General features: G+C 35.0%; 1 protein-coding gene across 1 annotated transcript in view; it reads left to right on the top strand.

Annotated features, from left to right (window-relative positions):
• The first annotated feature begins 748 nt into the window (after window positions 1–748).
• LOC115439838 overlaps window positions 749–25,998 on the top strand; it is an 84,700-nt gene continuing 59,450 nt past the window's right edge. The window contains exons 1-3 of the mRNA XM_030163859.2: window positions 749–994; window positions 23,827–23,989; window positions 24,279–24,440. Coding sequence (XP_030019719.2) covers window positions 892–994; window positions 23,827–23,989; window positions 24,279–24,440 — 428 coding nt within the window. The 5' untranslated portion in view covers window positions 749–891. The remainder of the gene's footprint in view (window positions 995–23,826; window positions 23,990–24,278; window positions 24,441–25,998) is intronic.

The following is a 25,998-nucleotide window of genomic DNA, read 5'->3' as shown; positions in this document are numbered from 1 at the left end:
AAACTAGTTTTTGTAATAATTTAAAAAATCTTTCCAAATATTTACTTTTATTCATGATTTATCCGCATCAAAAGTTTATAGTCCCTTAACAAAAACCATATAAGTGCAACTCTCAGTTAAGCTATATTTAGTAGTTAGGACCTTCGTGTCTGAAGTGCGTTAAGCTTTCAATAGCTTTTGCTACCAAGTAACAGTAGCTGCTAAGTTAAGTGAGGTCTGTAGAACGACACGTTTGCTTCGAACTTTTAAAAGATATCACACAGTTTCATAAAATATAAAACGCTTACGTAAATAACGCACAGTTGGTACGTAATAATATATTGTGATGATCCCTGTATCACAACGAGTATTGATTCTACTTTCTAACGAGAGGTCGCAATTTTGAATCTCAAACTGAACCGAAGACCCATAATTAGGATACACCAGTAGCTGTATAACGAAATCTATTCAGAGCAACACATTCTATTATTTAACGACTGATTCTTTAGAAAATATAATTAAAAAAACAAACAGTTGCAGAAATAATTTTATTGATTTTATTGAACAAATACCTCCGCCACTCCATTCCAAAAATATTATTAGACTTATATTTTACGCCTAATTGGTTTCCTAAATAATATAATACATTAGAGCGTATATTAACCATAATAACAATATCAAAAACAAACCTGCAAAATACCACGTGCATGGAAATAACAGAAATGAGCCCGGGCCGCGCTACCTGTGCGTTTTTTTGTCAAAGGTCCGATAATCGCGGGTCGTGGGCCAGTGCGCCCGCGCACGTCGCTGCGAACGCGCGTCCAACACGTACCGTGGCCGCGTAGCGTGCAGTACGGAATAAGGACGTGATCGTGTGATGTGACATTGTGACTTGTGTGATAAGTTAATGTAATGTACCTCAAAATGTATATCAAAACGGAGAGATTTTACCAACAACCAGAAGCTTTGAAGGAGGACAGGTGCTTTTCGGACTACGAGGAGGAGTTGGATGATCGTGAGTGTGTTTTTTCATTTTAAATGATATGTTTACAATATGCCGGTATGCAGGTTGGCATGTGTAAGTTTTTGCGGGTAAAAGTACGCAATAATTGACAGTTTAAGTGCATTAAATCATGAGGGTAGTATAGAATAGTATCATTAAATAACATTTATACTATAATATGTAATTAAGACTGTACAACAAATTTCTATGACTACCGTTGTTATATTGACGACTTCTACTTTTAAAAACACAAATGCCATAACAAACTCTAAGAAAATTAAAGAGAAATAAACGTAATACTGTAAATAATATATATAAATGAGGTCTAAACTAATTCTTTATGTTGTCATTAAATAAAACTGCTTATATTTTATGAAATTTGTGAATACATCGCCGATTTACCGTCTAAAGAGCAACTAGTGGTCATTTGCCGAGGCGACGCTAAACAAATGTCTTTTGCTTTATTAAATTATTAACAATATCTCTTTGACTATAAACAACTGAATATCTAAATAAAAAACATAAGTATTTTCCAGTAAAGTCTCAAAATTATTGCTAATAATATAAATATATAAACTGCACAAAAGTTAACGCGTTGATGTCTTTTGTATGAACGGTTACCGACGGGAATTTGTAATTTCGAAACGATACATTCTTAAGTATTTATGTTTGGTTTATACTTACTTTCAATAATTAACATCAATCATGACATAGTTTACATTGATGTTACACAAAATAAAAAAACAAATTAGTAATTTTCTAGAAAATTCAATTACGCGCGCACATGAGACTTATTACTTAACCATTAATCTTTTATTAGTCAGTTGTCAATATTTATTAGTAAAGTGATTATGTTACTCTATACTATTTTGAGCAACACTTAAATCGATTATATTTTTTACGGCCAATCATTAACACGTATTAATTCAGCCAATTTGCACTGAATTTTATAGACAATTAGAGGTCTATTATAGTATTAACGTTGTAAAATTAATGAGTAACAAGTTGAGTTGTGAACCCTTCGCAACTTACCGCCCCGGGCAGGTGTCGCGACCCTTAGCCGAATACGTGTGCTTTTGAATTAAGTTTTATTCGTGGCGAGTAAAGAAAATTTACGAAAAACAATTTGGTAGAAGACACTTTTACTATTTAATTTATTTAAATAATAAACGTGTTATAGTTATAATGCCTCTTTGCATATTCTGTAATGTAAGCTGGTAGGAATCGGGAAGTTTTTTGTGCACTTTTTGTTACTTGTGTTTACCTCCTTAAATATTTACTCAAAATATTTTGGGTGGTTATTGTTCAAATTACCGGTAAAAATTCATATTTTCAACAAGTCCAAACATTAAATTCTCTTAGACATACACAACCATGATTTTATCATTGAAGGGATAAGCAGAGGCGTAAATAGTGCACCCACTTTTCATCCTATCTGTTCTCTCCCATGATGTGGTGGGGGGCGATCTTATCGCTATATCGGATAGATTTCGAATAACAAACATAGTGCTGTGATATGAATCATCACAGCACTAAAATTCTATAATAGCATAACGCATTACGACGCAAATGCTTTATTAAATATTTCTAAGACAAACTAGGGCTAAAATTTTTTTCAACACAACTATTAAAAATTGTTAATTAAAAAAATATTTTAGTTTGATATACCCGCGATACCAAATTGAATCTTGTGCTAATATAAATAAAGCGTTCTAGACTTTGCTCAATTGACATACGTAGAACTACTTATATATAATCCTTCACTAGGTATTTATTATGCTAATTACAAGCGAAGATAATCTTTTAATAAATATTAAATATTGAACTTTAAGTAAAGCCTAAACAAAGATTAAGTTAGCTTTTTTTTCCTAAAAAATTTAAAATTAAACCTTAGTACCATTACATTAACCTTGAAATTTAATTTAAAGTTTATAATTTTCAATTTACATAATATTTGTAAGTATTATAATTGGGAATTATTTATTAAATCTATACTATTATATAAAGCTGAAGAGTTTGTTTGTTTGTTTGTTTGTTTGAACGCGCTAATCTCAGGAACTACCGGTCCAAACTGAAAAATTCTTTTTGCGTTGGATAGCCCTATGTTCGTGGAGTGCTATAGGCTATATATCATCACGCTATACCTAATGGAAGCGGAGCAGTAATAGCTAATCTCAGTAACTACCGGTTTGAACTGAAAAAATATTTTTGTGTTGGATAGCCCTTTGTTCCTGGAGTGCTATAGGCTATATATCATCACGCTATGACCAATAGGAGCGTAGCAGTAATGAAACATGTTGCAAAAACGGGGAAAATGTATTAATTAGTTTTTAGAGCATCCGTTGCGTGCGCTGCGTAAACGGTTAAAGTAATTCAACAATAATGTATGACGGGATTGTTCCTCTTAAAAAGTTCTACAAAAATATATTATAAACCAAAGTCCCCCGTTGCATCTGTCTGCCTGAACGAGTTAAACTCAAAAACTACCCAACGTATTAAGATGACATTTGGTATGGAGACAGTTTGAGACCCTCGGAAGAACATAGGCTCCCAGGAAATTATACAGCGTGACTTTTATAACGGAAAACTTTAGCCCGAAAAACTTTATAACGCGGGCGGAGCCGCGGGCAAAAGCTAGTTATAATATATAACAACAGAATAGTACGACGACATTCAAATACCAAATTTGGTCATAAACATTATCCAGTGGCAGAAAACATAACAAATTAAGACCATTAATTTTTCTCAATAAAGTAATAATTATGAATAACTTGTCGTTAAATGCAGTACACATCCTATTCTACTTTAAAAGGAGTGAAATAAATAATACACACGACACAAATGTCAGCCGCTCCACTCCTGCGCAAGTTATTATTTAATCAACATGATACTGTACAAAAAGTTGTTACTACTAGTTATTTTGTATTTCTAAACGTGAATGCGTGGACACGTGTAAAATGTCGGGCGAAATTACTCGTTGGTAAGGGTTGATAGATGTTTTAAGGCTTGTTAATTACATTACTTTTGAAATCAAATCAAATTAGTATATTAATCTCCGTTTGAGAAGTTTATTTTTGTTTATTTATTTATTAGCACTGCCACACTGTACATATAATATCAGTTACACATAGTTACACTAGTTTTAAACAATAATTACAGTCACTGATATGTACAACAAGTACGTACATAACATTCGCCACAGCACTCAACGAAGTTAATAACTTTTATTATATTTGATGGGTAGCATTTTTTAAGAAGTCGTGAAAGAGGCTTAATATTTTAGGAGAAATTAATGAAATTCCAGAAATCCAAAAATTCACCACTTCCTTAACTATAAGTCGTAAACTAACCTTTATTTATCCACTAATCCAAAAATTAAACTGCAATCTCAGGTATTCACTTTCTCAGTAAGCAAAGAAAGGTACCCTTCAGCCTGACCAATTAAGGACAAAGGACGGTCGGTAACTTCAAACAAAAAAAATGTGAAAGACATGGGATTAGTTTAAACAGTGGTTAAACAATGGGATAAATGTTTGGCCATTTTTGGGTTTCCTGCATGGACCTACCTGGTTTGGGTCACAAAATGGCGATTTAAAAAAACTGAGTAATGTAATTTATAATGTATGTTACACCTGTTCTTGAGATGCGGAGATTATAGATTTTTCCGAACAACTACTTAAACTTGTCACATTTTAGCTTCTCCAATTATTTTGAGATAATATTTTCATTAAAAGATAATTATTTCAGGAATATAAATATGATCTGTTTATGTTCATTGCAACACGTCATCTCTGAATATTGTGAACAAAATACTAACCGCAAAGAAGCAATAATTCAAGTTTAACTTGCATTAAAATACGTAAACACTGGACACGTTAACAAACAAAAATACAAAGCAATTATAATCATCTTATAAATAAAATACAAACTAATCGTTCCACATCAAAATTACATGTAACCAAATACATCCCGGACATCCATCACTAAAAATGAATTTCCAAAATCCAAAACCTTTGACACAAACGCACTTCTTTTTTGCAAATTCCCAGAAGGACCAGTACCTGCCCGATAAAAAAAATACCTGACCTTACCTGCATTTTTTTTGGCAGGAAATCGCGACAATGCATTCGAACCGTGGAAATGTATTGTGGACGGGCTTAAGGGCACAATGCTGCAAGTGATATTACAATTGTAATAATATAAGGGTTGGTCAGAGTGAGTCATGCGTTAGTTATTCGTTTGGAAACTCACGTTGTAATGGGGGATGAATATGTTGAGACGTGTTAATAGTTTTAGGCTCTTTATTAGACTGCACTAATTATACTAACTTAATTCAATACATAACGTGCCTTATACACTAAGTACCACACTACAACGTATTTTATTTGGATTATAATTACATTTTGAGTAGAGTACGTCGTTGTTATATACTTTCTCAATATGGTATATGGTATAGATAGTAAAATGGGTATTGTCCTGTGTTTAAATTAACGTATGTGTAAATTTAAAATAAAATGGTTTTATTCTTTACTGTGCAACTAAAATCTTCACAATATTACTTTTTGCAAAGATGGTGATCGCAATTTGCACATGGGACTCTCTTAATGATGCGACTTAGCATGTATTTAATATCAAAATGATAGCAAACATAAATTATCGAAATGAATATGTAAATATTTAAATAATAATTATAAATAAATACAAACAGCACACACACGACTTAAACTATAAACCCAACGCCCCCGACCATAAAATCAGAATGCAGCATCGGAATGTAAAAATTCGTCGTCAATGTCAAGGTGAAGGTGAAGGTCAGGGGGGGTTAAGGGGGGTCGTGGGAGGCGCGGGTCGCGACGCGCTGAATCACCGAAGGTTGCCAACCTCTGACATTTCACCCGGCGTTCTTTGACGTTAATCGTTAACTGCGATAGCTTAGCGTACGCTGTTTGAGTTTCGTATTTGTAATTAATAATTCTTTATGTATATATTTGCATTTCCAGTTATTATTGTAGATGAATCAGTTTTAATGGGAAGTTTTAAGTCCTGGCAAATGATACAAACTTAAGTCTACACTTTAATCGGTCATTGCCCTTTTTGTATGTAACAAATATTTTACCAAATTATATTAAAAAATATAAATGCTTTACTCCACCCGTGTAAAAGTCAACTAACACCATCTATATATATGTACTATGTAATCGATTTGGCGTTCTGAATATTCAATGTGTTCAACTGACTTGAACTGCAATCCATTCAAACTGACTTTAGTATTGTTAATATTGACAGCTTGTGATTATGTACGAAGTGGCGCTCATGATATAAGAACTCGAATCTAAGTATAAACCTGGATTTGAATACAAAATATTAGTAAAGTAAAATTATTTGTTGTTCAAATGAATAAATAGATTATAACAGTGACGTTTTGGTTGCCATTTTAGTTCAGATTTTGAACAAATAGTTTATATGGACTGTCTATAGAATATACGTTAATGAGTAACACCCAATAATATAAGCAAGGATTAAATTCTCTTGCTCGTTATTGAGTATAATTTGCCCAATAGTATATATACTCTAAGCGAGGCTAATCTGCGTGTCGTCTATCACTTTCTTCACGAAGCACTTGACATAAATAGTTGGTAGGTAACGGGCCGGGCTCGGACGGTCGGTGAATTTTGAGCAAGACACGTCTAATTGACCAGAAAACTGTAGCAGATAGTAATGAAGAAAGTAATTTGAATCTTATAAATAAATAAATAAAATTCTTTATTCGTCACGTAGGCGAACATAGTTGCACTTATGATAAGTCAAGGTACATGAGAATATTTAATTATTAATAATAATAATAATAATATCAGCCCTATATTATATACTTGCCCACTGCTGAGAACGGGCCTCCTCTACTACTGAGAGGGATTTAATTATTACTTAATTAAATTAGCTTATATAAACAAAGACAATTTATATTGAAAATAAAATAAATGAAAAATATAGTAAACAAAGAAGCCAGCTCGGGCTGGCAGGAAAGAAATATAAGAATATAGACTATGTTTCCATGACATGTTATAAGTAGTTTATTTTGACATGGCGGTGAAGGAAACCATCGTGAGGAACTTGCATTCCTAAGAAGTTGTCTATAGGAATTTAGAGTGTGAGTAGAGCAGAAACACCATCCAACACTTTATATTACAAAGTAGGTATTGTTTGATATTCCACTGCGCTCGTCATCCTGAGACTTGAGATGTTAAGACTATTACTATTACTATTATATCTAGTAGTTACACTGCCTACAACGTCCTTCAAACCGGAACACAACAGTGACTACACTGATGCTTGACAGCAGAAATAGACATTGCGGTAGTACCTACCCAGGCGGACTCTCACATATGAGAGACCTACCACCAGTAAGTCATATGTTATAATTTTGACTAATTAAAGACGTTTACCTCCGACAGTTGCCAATAATATGTCTATACACTAGTTCGAAAGTCCACAAATTTCAATTCAAATAAAACACGAGCAAACACCACACGGAATTAAATTCTAATTTGTTATTTAACTAATGTAAATTATGGCTGTGATTCGTTGAAATCCAAAACAGCAATCGGCTTTGTAATTTATGCAGACTTGTTACGAGTACTTGTATTTGCATTACGTCCAACAATAAAACGTTCATTGCGCATTATCGAAATGTAACTAGAGAATTGAAAAAATGTTACGTTAAAATGAATTTATGTATAGTGCAAGTTAAAAGCGTTAGACTGCCTCGGTGGCGTAGTTGTATTGCACGTCCGGTGCAATAGCGCTCTGAGGTCCTGGGTTCGAATCCCGGGTCGGGCAAAGTGATATTTGGGTTTTTCTGCTCAGTATCAGCCCGGAGTCTGGAATTTGTGCCCGATATGGCGATAGGCTCGCCCCCTATCACATCATGGGACGGAACATACTTGGCGAAAAGTGGGTGCCCTAGTTGCGCCTCTGCATACCCCTTCGGGGATAAAATGCGTGATGTTCACGACAACGCGTTCAGAATGCCTGTACTCGATTCTGCTTTAACATCCCTTCTAGAAATTATGTATCACCTTATATAAACCAAGCAAAAATATTAAACATGGCATCTAGGCGATATGTACACTTTGCGACACTTTTGTTTGGAATTCTGAAAAGCCGTAAACCAGCATACCTTGCTGACAAGCTTCAGTGGTCCTCCCGTACGCGCATTCCTCATCTTCTCATACCATCGCATAAGACAGCTTCTTTTGAAAGTAGTTTTAAATATACCGCAGCAAAAATATGGAACATAATACCACCCCCTTTACAGGATCTGTCGTGTACAGTGAACACTTTTAGGAAAAAAATCAAAGATTTTATTTTTATTAAGCATCAAATTGAAGGTATACTTAAACTATAATACTTCAATGCGGTAAAGTGACTGTCGTGATCAAGCGACTTGCGCTTGGTGCTCTGACCATTGTAAATTATAGTATTAATGTTATATGTTTGTACATATGTTTTTTTTGTCTTACCAGTATTTCACACTTTTATTGTTATTTATTACGAGACGGAATCTGTATTGGGTTCAGCTGAAAACCAGCGCTTCAGTTAACGCTGTAGCATTAAGCTGAGCTGGATCCATTTTGGTTTTGGTTTCTCTCTGTTGATTATTATTTTTTTTTTTTTTTGATTTCTCTTGTATTAATGTAGTATTAATTTCGTTCTTATTTTATTATTTGTTTTGTTTTTTTATATATTTTTTTATGTAACTAAAACCAAATAAAATATTTCTTTCTTTCTTTCTTTCATGTTATGTATGTTATGTAAAAGCGTTATACATTGAAATATAAACATTTTCTAGATTTTATCGCGTTTTTTTTTTTTAATCTTGTGCCGACGTTTCGAAGATGCAGGGGGACTAAAGTGTTGGTCGTTCGCAAAGTCAAAGTTATGATATCTACCTCATTTTTATAATACTCTGAAACGTCGGGAGAAAATTTATTACTTATATCATTCACTAACTCTTACTAAAATAATGATACTTTCCATCAATTATGGAAATACTAGATCTATAGTTCTAATAAATAGTACTGTTTATAAATACTTTATGTCCATCTTACTTTTGTTTGCTTGCCACTTATGTACGTATAATATATATTAAGATGACAAGTGTTTCTCGGTTACTCGAATAATTGCATTCTTTGTATGAAAATAAATTCTTTAACCAAGAGGATACTTAGGTCACTTTAGTAATATTATAAAGGTTTTAATTCAATCAGTCCCATTATGAAATGGGGCTGACTGAATTCTTTACCTTATCACATGTACAGCCATGTCCTTACCTTATCACACCTTTTAAATTTGAAGCCAAATTAAAATAATGATACGATTATCGCAATCGCTCGCTATGCGTCCTTCCCTTGCACCATTCAGGCAGGGTCGAAACGGCGTCGCCCGCGGGTCGCCAGTTCGGATGCTAATGCAGGCTAATTGCGGATTCAGTACGACCTCGCCTTTAGAAAACACACACTCGGTTGGAATTTTTAACTCGCGCCGGACACTTTTTGTGCACTGGTATTTGGCTTTGGTATGTGACGAAGTACACGCGGATTTTTGGTGGGAACTGTTTGGTAATTTTCTACTATCTATTAGAATAAGATCATGTTTTGCTCTGAACTCTTTCAATGCGCGTATAAAATTATTGAAATATTGCTAATGTCTTATATAGAAATTCTTATGCTGTATATTGCTAAAACAATTAAATTAGCATATTATTGTATTTTTTTGTTTTTTTTTCTTGTTTTTGATATTGATAATTGTATATGTTACTTATTAGCAATTTGATTATACATTAGTGTAACCTAACTTAATGTTATTAATCTATAACATCATTAATACAAGTGTATAAATTATTGATTGATTGTAAGCCTTCCCAAAAACATTGCTATTCAAAACTCTTTCTCGTCAATATCAAACCTTGTACTTCCACTAAGCCTACTGAGATGACAACTGCTATACTTCTATAATCAAATACACAAATCACGCCCACACGTGGGACAGGTGTGACACTCGTTCGGTCGAGGGGTCAGACGTTTGATCACTCGATACTCCGAGGAATTCAACTGTACGAGTTGTTAACTGTTTATAAGCAGGTGTTTAAGTCAATGTTTGAGTACAGGGATGTTTGAGTTTTTATTACGGAGAGAGCTCTTGTGGTAAATGTGTTAATAGTATGCTGAATGTATATAAATTTTTGTGTTTCCTAAATATTTTAAATTTAAGGAGGATTTAAATTAGACACACATTAATATTAAAATTTATCTAGTACTGATTTGAATCGAGCAGCGTTTCGATACCATTGCAGTACTCATTACTGCTTGCATACTAGCATTCACTAAAATACTTGAATTTTTTATTTATATCTATTATCCTAATAAAAAAATAAACTTAATAAAATCCAAAATGTGCTCATTTATTGCCTCTAGGCGAAACAAAGTTCGCGAGGTAAAATAGTATTTAATTAAAATAAAATAAGTAAATAGCGGCGATAGCCTACTTGGGTGTGGAACGGACTGCCGAGACGAATGTCCGCAGGTTCAAATCCCAAGGGCACACACCTCTGACTTTTCTAAAAAATCATGTGTGTATTCTTTGTGAATTTATCGTTCGCTTTAACGGTGAAGGAAAACATCGTGAGGAAACCTGCACACCTGAGAAGTTCTCTATAGGAATTTTGAAGGCGTGTGAAGTCTACCAATGCGCACTAGGCCAGCGTGGTGGACTAAGGCCTAATCCCTCTCAGTAGTAGAGGAGGCCCGTGCTCAGCAGTGGGCAAGTATATAATACAGGGCTGATATTATTATTATTAAGTAAATAAACTTTATTATCTTGTTCGTAGTTGTTGCGTTAAACAAATAGTAGTTGATTTTTCATAAACACCAGCTTTTTGTAAAGTATGTTTTATGTGTTATGTACCAAATTACTTTACTGAGTTATTTGACCATAGCCGCAGCCGAGAAAAAATATAAACACTTAAATTCAACTCATTTAATTAACTCCCACATTTTGTAACAAAACAACTCATTTTGTTCAACGTTAAACAAAACAACTGGTTTTGTGTAGCGTTAAACAATGTTTAAAACGTCATCCAAAAACTCGTTACAACTTAAAATACACTTAAAGTATGGACTTGTGTTTACAATCACACGCCGATTGTTTGTTATTTTACGATGTGTTTTACTAACGACTTTCTGTAAATTTTCTTTATAATTAAATTTACTACGGATAAGTTTGGAAAATAAACCAAATGTTGGTAGACATACGGGTGATATTTATATGTATATATTCTGTGTGGTAACGATTGCAATACATCGACTTGCTTGTGATCTCTATCTGATTCTAATATACTTGTGAATAGTGACAATGATACTAGAATTATTACAATAATTCCATTTAACGATGCGTATAAATATTTTACGTAACATAATAATGTACCCATATTAGTAAAGCACGTAAAGCCGTTGGTACTACGCCTGATCTCTCTCCGGTCATGTGGGATAGCAGTCACCGGACTATGAGAGTGAAGGAACGAAAGTGCACCTATGTTGCGCACACACTTGTGCACTATAATATCTCCTGCGTACCTGGCTGATCTACGTTAAGATTGGCGTGGTGGCCGAAATTTAGTTAGGAGGAATTCATGCATATATTATTAATAATAGATTAAACTTCAAGGATAAACCTATTAGTACCTGTTTTCTTAGAATAAATAAAATAATAATATTTTAAAAAAATATGTGTTAATCTGCCAACAATGTGCCAAAAATCATCCATGAATAACGAATATTTTTACCCAAAAACTTGTTTTACTTTCTGATTGTTTTGATTTTGTAGTTTATTGAAAATATGGCGTGTGCGTGTACTTGTAAGTGTAATTATGATGTTGCCGCTGCGATAAAATATCTTAGTAGTAACATTAGACCGTGTAAATAAAATCAAGTACTTTTATTGATATTTATTTCGTTCGAAACTTTTTATAATACATCTACGTTTCGAGTAATTTATTTTAAAGTGTTATTCAAGAAAATAATTAATTTCAATTAGTAACGCAATATCAAAATGACCGCGATTTATATCAATAAATAAGGTAATATAAAAATGACCCCGTACAAATCAGAAAGATTTAAAAGAAGATATATTCTACTACGGACGTCTTAGATCAACTATCTTCACACTAGGGAGGTACCTAATTGTGTTCAAAACAAAAACACCATCAACTTTAAGTAACTGAGCGTCCAGTGTTTGCACGGGCGCGGGCGGTCCACGGTCAGCAAATACAGCCGTGTTTGTTGACTCGGCAGCCACCTGCGTCGTCATGTACGGAGTTTGGGAGTGCATACGGAAGGGAAAGGGAAGGGGTATGAAAGTCAAGAGGAAGATACGGTCTTAATTTGATTAAATAATATTGTTTTTTTTTTACTTTTCCGATCCGATTGCACCGTATAATATCGTTGAAAAGTTTGGTATAATATAATATTATTTTCAATGTTACCTTGTTGGTTGTCACTCCTAATTTAAAAGTTTATTTTTTTCCTATAAAACGTACCACATTCCATTTTTAAACAAATATCGGTTTTATTTTCAAAATAATAAAACAGGCAACTCAAAATTAGAAGAAAGAAACTCATTTATTATAATCTTTAAAATAAGCTTATAAAGCCTAATTCTCGATACCCTACATGTAGTTTCGTGGGAGGTCATCGTGTTCTGACACGCGGCGCGGATGCTTGCACTCAGATGTTGATCGCACCTACCAAACAATGTTGTGGTGTTAGTCTTCTTATAATCCTTACGCGGATAACAGGATAAACACTGGCACTCATATTTTTTTTCTAAATACGCAGTAATTTAAATAAAATCTACTTGAATTAAAATGGCTGTTTTTTATGGCTGGCTGGTTTCATACAAATATTTTTAAATATGGAATGAAAAAAATACATTGGCTGTTATAAATATTTGTAATTTAAATACAGAACGCAGTCGCATGTAATTCAAAAGTAAGTCTGCTATTCTGTAGTCTAGTTCCGCATGGGCCGTGTTTGCCGTCACCCATAGTGGATGCATGCAAGCGCGTGTCGACTGTCGATACCGCTTCACAAATAACGACTTGTGGCTATCTCGTAATATACCCTTATTAAATATGTATTTTCCATATAATTTATATCATACTATATTATTTTCAAAAAAATACTAAGTGATGTTGACGAAACTTTTAATTAACGGTTTTGCATTTTTAACTATTCATATTTTTTAAATTTAACTATTTTTCGGATTTTGTCACGGGGGAGGTGGGGGATTTTCGGGAGAAAAGTAAAATATTAAAACCGCGTTAAAATCCGAAAAATAGTTTAAATTAAATGTCTAACATTCACGTTAACATAAGAAATCATGATTCATATTTTATTATAAGTTTTAAATAGATAATACAATACAAAATTAAAAGCATGTCAATACAGAATTGAACGACAATCTTGTTTCCCAAAAGTCCTTCAACTTACGTTAAACCAATATCATGTTCTAACAGTGGAGTAGAACTTTTACAAGAGGCTAACAGGTGCGAGGTTCATCTACCGGCCCTGACACTGGGCTTTATTGACGCACAAACTAGAAATTTTGGAGAAGGTAATTTATGCTTTGAAATTCTACTAATATTATAAATGCGAAAGTTTGTGAGATTGGATATATGTTTTTTCCTCTTTCACGAAAACACTGCTGAACGGATTTTGATAAAACTTACAGTAATATTAGTTATACGTCAGAATAACACATAGGCTACAATTTATAATGGTTTTGTATAATTTGGTCATAATATAACGATACATATCAATTAAGTCAAAAAAAAAAATATCCCGCAAAATTACTTCACGCGGGCGAAGCCGCGAGCAAAAGCTAGTCATTATATATTGAGAGCGTGATTTATGATAAGATTATTATGTCACTACAGCTGTATATATAAGCCATGGTATACAAAATGTACGAGTTTACGAGAAAGAAAAATCAAAATGAATCCAATAAAATCAGTAAATTGTACCAAGCTTTAAACATTTTCGGAGTTTCTTGAATTGTCAATAATAGCATATCCAATACACACGCAGCTTCCTACTACAGGGGCAAATAAAAATGAATCCAATAAAATCAATGTACCAAGCTTAAAATATTTTCGGAATGGTCTCGAATTGACTAAATTAATACCGCATCCAATACACACAGCTTCTTACCACAAGGGAAAACTAACAGGTGCGCGGTTCATCCACCAGCCCTGACAATGAGCTTTGTTGACGCACCATCAAACTACAAATTTCGGAGAAGGTAATTAATCTTCTTAAACTAAACTCCGTCATTAGATCAGTCAATATTTGCTATTAGGCTTTTTATGTGGGTAAATATAATATATTTGGTGGCAATGTTATACTGCGTAGGTTTTTTTACAGTGACTTTTTATAATATTTCTTTCTCCAAGATAAATGTTTTCCGTCAAGATGTAATAACCATTAAATTTGGGTTTAATGAGACTTAACATCTATAGTCCCAAATGACATTATTTATCGGACAGGTAATGCGCTTCCACCCAGCGAATTATTTATCACAAAATATAGTCAATACTCAAATTCTTTATTAAATATTACCATCATGGATATAGGAATAAAAGATTTCTACCAACCCGCACTAGCTAACGGTATTGGACTAAGACCTATATAATGCAAGTGCCCAGCAGTGGGATAGTATATGGGGTTGGTATTTATTGATTATTAAACTCAACTCCCACATACACAATAAGATCTAAAATAGCGCAACATACAAATAAGAAGCTCGCGTGTCAACCGCATCCAGAGTTCATTGCGTCACGTACACAGCATATTTAAACGGCGCTGATCACTTAGCCACTCTGTTTGGACGTGCCGCCCATTGGGGTCGACCCAACGGTACTCTGTTTGACGCTGACCCTATGGTAGCACAAGGGATGAGCGGAAGCGTTGTGTTTTGAAATAAAAAAAAGTATTTTCGAGACCAGTGATTTAAAAAAATGTCTTAGAAAAGTTAATTTCATTTAATGAAAGTCTAAACCTTAGCGAATATAATGAAGACTAATTAAAACCTATATATTAATTTTTGCTGGTTCTAAGGTTCTGTGGAAGGGATTTTTTATATCTACCTATAACAAAAAAAATCGCCAGTGTAGCAAGTATTTTTAATAATTTTATCAGTAGACAGCGACCACTGTACAGCCGCTAGCCGCTGACAGTGTATAAAATTTTGCCAGCCAGTTACAATTGTTGGTCAAAAAAACAAAATTGACCACCGCTGTCTCTTATAAATTGCACCGCATCCACATACTTAGGCGTCAAATTCGTCGTCACGAACAATGTAGGTGTTACAAGTCAGAGGTTAATAGAAATCTTGTCCTAAGAGTTTTATAACACGCTTTACAACTAATAAATTGTTCTTCTAGTGGCTCCATTGTCGAGATGTCATGCTACTATACTTAAAGTGTATTCACTGTATTACGTGCAGCAATATATTTCACTTTGTATACGTGGCATCTTCTATATGTAATTGAGATGACCACTGGACATAATAACGCAATGCGCAGTGGAATAGCAAACAATACTTTGTAATTCAAGGTTTTGAATAGTGTTTCTACTGTTTATATATACCTAGTCTTGCCATAAATATTGTAATAAAGAAAAAAGAAAATTGTTAACTGCAAATAACATTTATTACTTTTACAGTGTGTCAGTTTAATACATAAATATAAAACAATTAAAAATATAAAAAGCTTATTCGAAGTGGTCTCCATTGGCTGCAATACAGTCCTTTAAACGATGAGGCCAGTTATCAATAGAAGCACGCACTCTTTCCATGGGAAAATTCTTCACTGCCAATCGTATAGATTGTTTTAGGGACTCCAAATTATCATGGCGTTTAGAGCAAGCTGTACTCTCTAAAACTGACCACAAATCATAATCCAGCGGATTAAGATCGGGACTAGACGACGGCCAGTCTTCAGCTCTGATGAAGTCCGAAACGTTCGATTCCAACCAAGACTGCGTGGACCGAGCTTTATGACCCGGCGCCGAGTCTTGCTGGAAGGACCATACTTGGTTATTGAACATGGTGATGTTAAGGGGCTTAACTACCTTCTCAAGAATGGTATCTTGATACACTTGTGCCGATGTTTTGATACCTTTTTCACAAAAATATGGCTCAGTCACTCCTTCATAGCTAACACCCCACCAAACCATCACTGAAGTCGGATAATGTCCACGTTGCACTCTGTCGACTAATTGGGAAGCTTCCTTAGAGCTTTGAGCATAAATACGGTCATTTTGTTTGTTAAAATGTTGCTCAATTGTAAAAATTTTCTCATCCGTAAACAAAATTTTTCTGTGACCTCCCTTTGCGTACCGCTTCAGTAGTTGTTTCGATTTTACCACCCTATTCTTCTTTAAATTATCAGTTAAGAAATGGCCAGTGCGTCTCTTATAGGCTGCAAGTCCTAAGTCATCTTTTAAAATACGCGACATGGTTCTAGGTGCTATCTTCATTTCCCGAGATAAAATCTTTTGCTTTCGGACAGGATTTCTTCGAATTCTTTCCCTTACTGCTTTGACCACCTTTTTCGTACGAACACTACGTGGACGGCCAGATCTTTTCTGTCACAAACAGAGGAGGTCTCATTGTACCTATTAATAGCCCGGTACACAAACATTTTACTAATACCAAGTGTATGGAGAGTTTTAAAAATTGCATTTGGCTCCATACCTACTTTGTGTAATGCTATCACAGCGATTCGGTTCTCTTTATCACCCCACACCATTTTAATATCGCAAAATATTTTACAATGTATTGGCGCCAAAATGAGAAAACACAATGAACAATCGTATAAAAATGACAGATTCGAAATTCAAATGTAATATTTTTTTATAATTAAGTGTAACAGTATTTATGGCCAGACTAAGTAATAATAATATCAGCCCTGTATTATATACTGTCCCACTGTTAGGCACGGGCCTCCTCTACTACTGAGAGGGATAAGGCCTCAGTCCACCACACTGGCCTAGTGCGGATTGGTAGACTTCACACACCCTCGAAAAATCCTATAGCGAATTTCTCAGGTATGCAGGTTTTCTCACGATATTTTCCTTCACCGTTAAAGCAAGCGATAATTCACAAAGAATACACACATAATTTTTTAGGGTCGTATCTATAAAAGTAAGTTCTCTATAAAAAAATGCCGATGCGATAAGTCTGCCAACCCGCACTAGGCCAGCGTGATAGAATTCCTGGTCGAACCAGAATTAATTGTGACTGGGCTTTTCTTAAAAATTACTCAGTCGAAGTTTGGAGTCAGGAAGTTGGCGTAAATCCATTGGTCTTGCGCCTGATCTCTTACCGGTCATGTCGGATTGCCGTCTCACTGGACTATGAGAGTGAAGAAACAGAGAGTGCATTTATGTATTGCGCACACACTTGTGCACTATAATATCTCCTGCGTCCGTAATTCGACTACAAAGGATTCGTAGTCAGATTGTTACAAAATAAACACTGAATTTCTCAACACGCCAACGTCACACGAGAAACTCCTTATTGCCTAGATCACACAGCTTAATTTTGTTATTATTGAACGGTTAATTTATTATCCAGTACATTTTATATTCATATTATTTGAAAACGGTGACCTTTATATAACCTATCTTGTGGACATGACGTATAAAAACTAAAACTCATTTAAAATTAGGTACAAATAATAATATGCATAAATTGACAGATTTAATTAAGTCATTATTATGCTGATTGGTATCTCCGGCAATAACAGATATTTAAATGTATGATAAATCTGTTGTTTTTATTTACCAATTAAATTGGTGATGGTAGTTTGCGATATATTATGTACCCAGTTGATAGTGACTTGAGTATTATACCTAGTTAAAAAATAAATTATCCATGAATGTTTTCAATCCATATTGAGTCATTGTGTTGGGAAAAATGAGTAATTTTTATCTTACGAAAGTAGGTACTAGTGGGCTAATACAAATAAAATAAAAGATGTGTAATAGGAGGTTCTGGGTTCGATGTCCTGGTCATCCAAGATAAATTTGACTATTCCAATAAACCCGTCGCAGTGCCCCACGTGCGTGGCGTTCTGGGATCCGTATATCCAGATTCAAACAGGCCGGCATAATTGTGTTGACTGACAAGAGGTAATTATTTCTCAACAGTCAACTTCCCTATAAACAAAGCGGGAGACAAAATTTAACTAAAGAGACATTTAAGCCTCAGTATAGCGACGTTTACAACTAGACAAGCCAGTTGTAAAGCACCACGGAAAATTAAAGAGAACAGGGTTAATATTAGCTATAGCTTCTAAGTATAATAATAATATCAGCCCTGTATTATATACTTGCCCACTGCTGAGCACGGGCCTCCTCTACTTCTGAGAGGGATTAGGCCTTAGTCCACCACGCTGGCCTAGTGCGGATTGGTAGACTTCACACACCTTCGAAATTCCTATAGAAAACTTCTCAAATGTGCAGGTTTCCTCACGATGTTTTCCTTCACCGTTAAAGCGAACGATAAATTCACAAAGAATACACACATGATCTTTTTAGAAAAGTCAGAGGAGTGTGGCCTTAGGTTTCAAACCTGCGAACATTCGTCTTGGCAGTCCGTTCCACACCCGACTAGGCTATCGCCACTTACGCCACTGTAGCTTATATACAAAAGCCAGTGATGTCTTCCTAGCCGATTTCGGCCACGGTGCCTGCAGAAACTGATCAGGCATATTTTACTTGAGCTAAGACTGAGTACCTTCTAGTCGCGCTTCTGCCCTTTGTTGCACTCTTACGTGACATATAGGGTATTTTATTTACGAAAGTCCGTAAAAGCTTATGTACAAAAGCGCCGTCCCGTACAAGTCCACACATCCGATCAAGTTTATCGTCCCATCTCGTACGGGCCTGCACGAGATTAATTGCGTGTAACATCTGCATCGATAACTTGTTGACGTAGTGATGCTGTGTAATGTAGCGCGATGCGAGAGTTGAAATGGGATAAGTAAATCTATATTATGTTTAACTTTTGATTTTAAAGACTGAAATGTCAGTTTGTTAAACATTTCAAATATAACTTTGCCATTCGCATTCATTAATGTTTATTATTTCATATATATTTTGTCTAATTAATTGTTTATTTTTAAGTATTTCCTTTTCAATTTATATATAAATTATCTGACATTTCTTTGTGTTTAATTTGAAGGTAAACTCGTAGTTAGAAACCACATAAAACTGAAAGTACTTTGAATTAATTAAATTAATTTAAACAAAATATCCGTTTTGTATATAACCTCCCGCAGAGAAGTCAAAACGCCAAGTTAAAATCCCAAACCACTATACAATATGATAAATCGGTTAACAATTAACGGTACAACATAAAATCCTGACCCCTAAGCGTCCGACGCCGGAAGTCGTAGCCGACACAAACGACTCGACTTCCTGCAAAAATTTAACATTTTCGAATGAACCGGTTCCAACATTTGCCTAACAAAATATTTATATAACACTTCCGATTTAATCGGTTTGTCAAATCGTTGTTTTGAATATAGGGTGTTGTAACCCAGCGTCGAGTGTTTCTTAATTCAATGATTTCCAATTTATCAATGATAATGTAAGCATTCCATGACATTAAAATAGTCTTTGGCACTCGCAATTTTTTTTATTGCTTTGAATGACGAGACGAGCTTGCCGTTCGCCTGAAGGTAAGCTATACGGCCGCCCACAAAAGTAGGAACACCATTGAATTACAAAGTATTGTTAGGTATTGTACTACGCTCACCATCCTGAGACATGAGATGTTAAGTCTTATTACATCTAGTAGTTACTGACTACAATGTTTATATTCAATTAATATGTAAGAGTGACAGTCTCAACACAAAGAACAAATAGCAAAAACAAACATAACCAAGAAGACCCAATGTCCAAATTCCGTGGTATTGTGTTTAAATGAGTAACATTTACATGTGCACTCAAAATAATGCATTAGTCTCAAACAGGCCGACATAATTGTGTCGACTGGCGAGGGGTATTCATCTCTCATCAGTCGACATTCTATTGGACCCCACTTACTATCAGGTGCAGTCGGGGCACATTGCTATACTCGTATAACAAAATAAATCTAAACCAAATTCACTGTGAAAAATATTAAAACTAAATACTACGACAACCCACAAAATACGCTGACAAGACGAATATAAACAAAATATTGTCAAAACAAACGACACCAAACATAAAGTTTGACAAAAATGGAACGCGTAGGCCCCTGCCTACTCCCCAAATCCTTTGAACGACGTCTGTGGTCCGTAATCCAACGTTATCATTGTAAAGGTACATCGTTTACAAGAAATAGACTCATTCCTCGCCTACATACATCGCGTGCCGGCCACAATACGTATCAATTTATAATTTCAATAGAAAAATGTTGGCCACCCATACCTACTCATGTATATAAATTAGTTGGATTACAATAGGATATTGATTTATAAACAGATTTTAGTTTACTATTCAATTATGTATGTTTGTGATGTAAGAGGCGCTGTAGAACTTGTTACATTTGTTACTAAGGTATTTTGTTTCGCTTTTAGTTTAGTAAATATGATAGGTCCAGTTGACCCGACAGACGTTGTCCCGTTTTAACTATGAGTTTGCAGCGCGCATTCTGTCAATCGCTGACAGTAATATCAACCAACTGACAGCTATGTAAAATTAATATTGTCGTTAAGTTTTCTTAAATTTTCTTATGTTCCACTCAACTTCCTTATTTTTTCTTTCATAAGAGCCTTCTCCTGACAATAATTAATACAACAAAAACAGAATTAGCAAAATTATTCCACCCGTTCACGCGTGATACAATGCCCAAGGGAAATACAGATTCATTTTTATATATAGAGATATAAATAATGTATTATAAATATCGCACGAAGCAAAACAGATATTAAAAATATAATTGATACTATAAATATTAATAGATATATATCAATAGAAAGACTTGGATATTTTATTAGACCAATTAGGAAATAAAAATCCCAACATCAATAAACAAATACAAGTGGAATGAATCCAAACCCATTACAGCTTATCGGATCATCTCAACTTAATGTAAATTAAATAATGACATAAAAATTATCATCGTTCACATAAAATGTGATGAAAAAATTGGGTATAAAGTTACTTTAACAAGTGATTTGCTGTGAAGTAAGGTCCACATATCACAGAGATTTATGATGACAGACGGCCCACACCTCGTGACATGTTTGTGGGAAAACGTTTTAAATATTTTCATGAAAACGGCATTTCTCATTATGATTTAAAATGGTGTTTTTCTTTAATCTTGGGAATCTGTATTTTGATATATAAAATAATATTTAATTTTCAGCAACTGCAACTACATACTTTTACAACTGTAAGGCTGGCTTGCACAACCTCTCACTAAATATGATTAACGCTAAATGTGTTTTAATCGTAGTACTGTCTTTGTCAACTCATAATGAATGGAGGAACACGGCGAAGTTTTAAATCAGTTTAGCACTAAACATGTTTAGTAAGTCGTTGTGCAAGCCAGCCTAAATTTTTATTAGAAATCAGCTCAAATCAAAACTCAATAAACAAAATACTAAGATAACATAACAATAAAAGAGATCGACTGAAAACTTATGAGCGTGGTAGGCGGGCCCGATCGGATTGATACGAGCGTTCGTTCGATCACACTTCAAGCGTGGGCCGATTGCTTTAATAATGTGACATCTATATTTTTTATTGTAAATTCGTGATATTCGACTTGACGTCTATTGTTGGTAGATTAAGCTATTGCTGTTAGCTTCAATTTAGATTTTACATTACAAAATGATAATGTTATCATTCTTATAGTGATATTGTCAAAGGAAATGAAGAATGGTTAATTGTATGATTGAACCTGCGATTTTGAGTTCAATATAAATTTTCGAAGACGCTTTAGTAGTCACGGGGCGGACTAAGGTATTGGTCATCCGAAAAAAGGAAATATAATACCAAAATCGCGATAAAATCCGAAAATAGTTTTATTTTGATTAATTATCTGATAGTGTTTTCCAGCAGAAACTGATCAGAATCATAATTTTAATCAAAACAACAAGAAGCTCTTAATTCGTTGTTATTATGTCTGTTACCTTAGAACTCAGTCATTAATTGATTTGATTTTTTTTTTGTTTCCAAATATAATTCCATATAGATGTCATTGTTCTTTTCCAAAATCGGTACGTTAGTTTGGTTTTGAAACTAAAATAACTGCAATTAGCATGTCGACCAAGTAAACGAAATTGCGTATTTTTCTTTCCTGTGACTGCAGATATATTTTTTTAAATTATAATTAATACGGCAAAACATTACCTAAAATCTTCTGCCAAAAACACTGTAACTATAAACTAAACCCCATTGAGTTCAAACAACCTATTACTCCCAAAAAAACAGTAGCATTTGTTCCCAGCTACTGTCGGTTGCGAGAAAACGCATAAACTTTTTATATGCCATTGCCAGACTTTTTGACACCATCATCAGTATTACCGCGAAAAAGCGTTTCACACCTTGCCCCTCATTAATCGCGGAGATCGCGCGCGCCGATTGGCAAAACTTCGTGAATTTCGGTGCGAGCTGCGACATCAGAGGGGCCGACTGATCGTATCGGAGTGGTGTCGAGATACCTCCGAGGTCGCCATCGGTGACTGATGACTCGGTGTCGGAGTGCTGTGTCAGGTTTTGTAATGTTCGGATATTTTTGGAATGTACATGGCAGTCTTATTCCTTTTTCAAATAGGTGTGTACTCTTATTTTGGCTATGTTGTAAGACGTGGAGAGCTAATTCGAAACTTCGAATTGATTTTGAGCAGAAAACTCCAATAATACTTTACCCAACGCGATGAAACCGAGACCACCATTTCGTGCACCACTTTAAAAAAACATAGATGTTCAATACGCACGTAATATCCTTCCTCACATATAAGACAAAGTCCCCCGACGCGTCTAACTGTCTGAACGCGAAAACTCAAAAACTACCAATTTCGATGAAATTTGGTATAGAGAATTCTAGACTCAGGGAAGGAAATAGACTAGTTTTTATCCCCGAAAAACTCGCGCGGTCGAAGCCACGAGCTAATGCTAGTTGTTAACACATTAGTTCTAGCATTGCGTATTTTATGAAATCGCATACGGAACTCGCGTACGTAGTACTGTGTGGCGCGTAACTCGATCTGTGACATCCGGATTCTCCACGCTTGGAACATGTTGCCGATACTAATTGTGCTATGATATTTTTAAACGTTTACATAAACATATTGTATAATGTACCACACATGTGATTTAAACTAATGTAATAATGGTATTTAAAAGATAATAAATGACTGCGCTACATTTTCGGACATTGCTTGCCGAATACTGAAATTTTAAAGTTTTATGAACGTAGTTATCGAACGTCACACATGTTTACGAAAAACCTTTAAAATTAACCTGCCCCTTACGATCTCGTCTTCGATCTGCGTAAACCTTACCACCTTCGGGTATCTCTTTCGAGATATGTTATGCCTGTTTCACATAGTTGACTTTAGTCTTATCCTGCCAGAATTAATTCTCTGCATTGAGAAAATTACTCCACTCGCTGTTACTGTCCCGTATATTTGTTTCTTGGCAGCTTTCTTAGTGTTGCCGCAAAAGACTAGTATCAAAGACATTTTTTTTAATTGTAATAATTAACAGTCTGTTGTTTCTATTTACCAGGTGAAGGCGGCGGCGGCGGTGGTGGCGCGGCGCAGCGCTGCTCGCGCGATGCGGCGGCGTCGCCTGCGCACGCGCCGACGCCGACGCCGACGCCCGCGCCGCCTGCGCACCCCCACAACGTGAAGAGCGAGCGGCTCAGCCCGCACGACTCCAACGCTTCTAGGTAGCATGACAATAATATAAATGATATTAAATGCCAGTCTGTCATATGATATTTTTTTAAATGTTCTTCAAAATCAAGAACAGTCGGAAAATTTGTGTTGATTACTAATTGTTCTGCTTAAGTCCTAAGTTTATTAGTATATAAGTACTTACTGAGTGTTTAGGTAAAAGTTTAACAAATTCAAATCAGACTAACAAAACTATCTTGTAGTGCCCTAGAACCCAAATTCGATTAACTAATATAAAGCTCTCAAAAAAAACTTATATTAACCCAAGTGTGTTTTGGCCAGGTCTCGCAGCGTGACCCCCTCGACGTCGTCATACCCGGGCACGCCGCCCGAGCGCGGCAGCCCGCACGCGCCGCCACAGCCTGCGCCCGCGCACCCGCCGCGCAACTACTCCGACATAATGCGCTCGCTCGCCGCCAGATACAACACGCACGCTAATAACGAGTTAGTATACTATTACTACAAGCTATCATACATGTTTATATTATCGTATCATAATAGTTCTGATACCCACTTATAGATACTGGGAGCATTTTCAAAGCGTACTGAGGAATTTTGATTGATTTCAGGAAGTGTTGAGCTTCATTCGGCCAGTAGTAGGAACGACTTGTGTTAACCCAAAATATATATTTTTTTAATTGACCATAGTTCGCAAAATGATAAGGTTGTATAAGCGTTTTTTAGACATATTTATTAATACATTTTTAAATTTCGAGCATACAACTTAATTTTTAAGAACAACATTTTTGTATGAACTAATTCCTAATTATCAAAGACCCATACACATTAACTTGAATATACTCTACGTCTTCCGGATATCGTTAACTATCATGATGTTGATATCCGACATGGACCTCGTAATGATTCATTTGAATTAATGGGAATATTCTTTTTGATATGTCGATAGGCTCGTCCCTCTAAAAACATATAAAGGGATAATTATGGCGTAAAGTGGTTATACTTCTTGCGCCTTTGACTACCTTTCTGTGGATAAAGGCGTGTGTGTATTTTTTTTAATAAATAAAACCTCATGTTGTCTAGAAAGATCTAAGACAAATTTTGTTAACATTAAAGCTAAAGCAAAAACAACCTTCACAGTTTAACACGAAAAATCACCGATTAATATCGTATCCGGATGTAAGTCGTGGGTTCATCGTTATATGTTCGTAGCCTGAAATGAGATAAGCGAGTATTATAGAGGAAAATCCTGCATTTGTTGATTAAATCTGTCCCATGCATCTCTATAAAGAATATTTAACCCAATTTATTGTTTTTTACTTACAGAATAAGGTTTGAATTTCATCGACATATTTTGTCTGTCAACTGATATCTTTCTTTCCCATAAGAAAATGGATATCGTATCCCAATGTACAAAATCCTATGTACATTTTTCACACGCTCCGTGTCACAATACCATGCGACCCGGAGTTCACCGACCGACGAACTAGTGATGCCCAAACCAATTAGCATATTAATCGATTCGATAACTTACGTTTAGTCGACAAATTTACATGATTCGTGAGAACCGATGCTCTCCGCGTGAACCTATGTTATATTAATGAATTGCTCATCTGTCGAAAAACGGTCGGTGACCTTTGTTTAATTATTGCCACTGAGCACTGCACGCATCGCTCTGTGTCGGTTCCTCACTGTGACTGTCGTAAATTGTTCTTATTTATTGACCCTGATGACGTTAATGTGGACAAATCTATTCGATAATCGCCAATAAGCTCGGTTTTTTCGCATAAACATCATCATATTCGATGATTCCGTGATTTATTGTGTCAAATGATTACAACGTGAAAGTAATATATCATTTTGTAATTATAAAATCGCATATATTATGTTCGACAACATATTTTACTTCTAACAAATCGTTTATGTTTTTGTATAAATACTGTTTACACATAAACGCTTCTATAATGAGTTATCGAAAAACGATCATCAAAGATCATTTTATAGTGATGGTGGGAAAGGTCAAAATTAACTTACTGCGTGCATA

The sequence above is a fragment of the Manduca sexta genome, chromosome 14 (genome assembly GCF_014839805.1).
Source record: "Manduca sexta isolate Smith_Timp_Sample1 chromosome 14, JHU_Msex_v1.0, whole genome shotgun sequence".
Classification (NCBI taxonomy): Eukaryota; Metazoa; Arthropoda; class Insecta; order Lepidoptera; family Sphingidae; genus Manduca; species Manduca sexta.
Note: the sequence above shows the minus strand (reverse complement) of the source record. Positions and strands in the feature narration are given on the sequence as shown.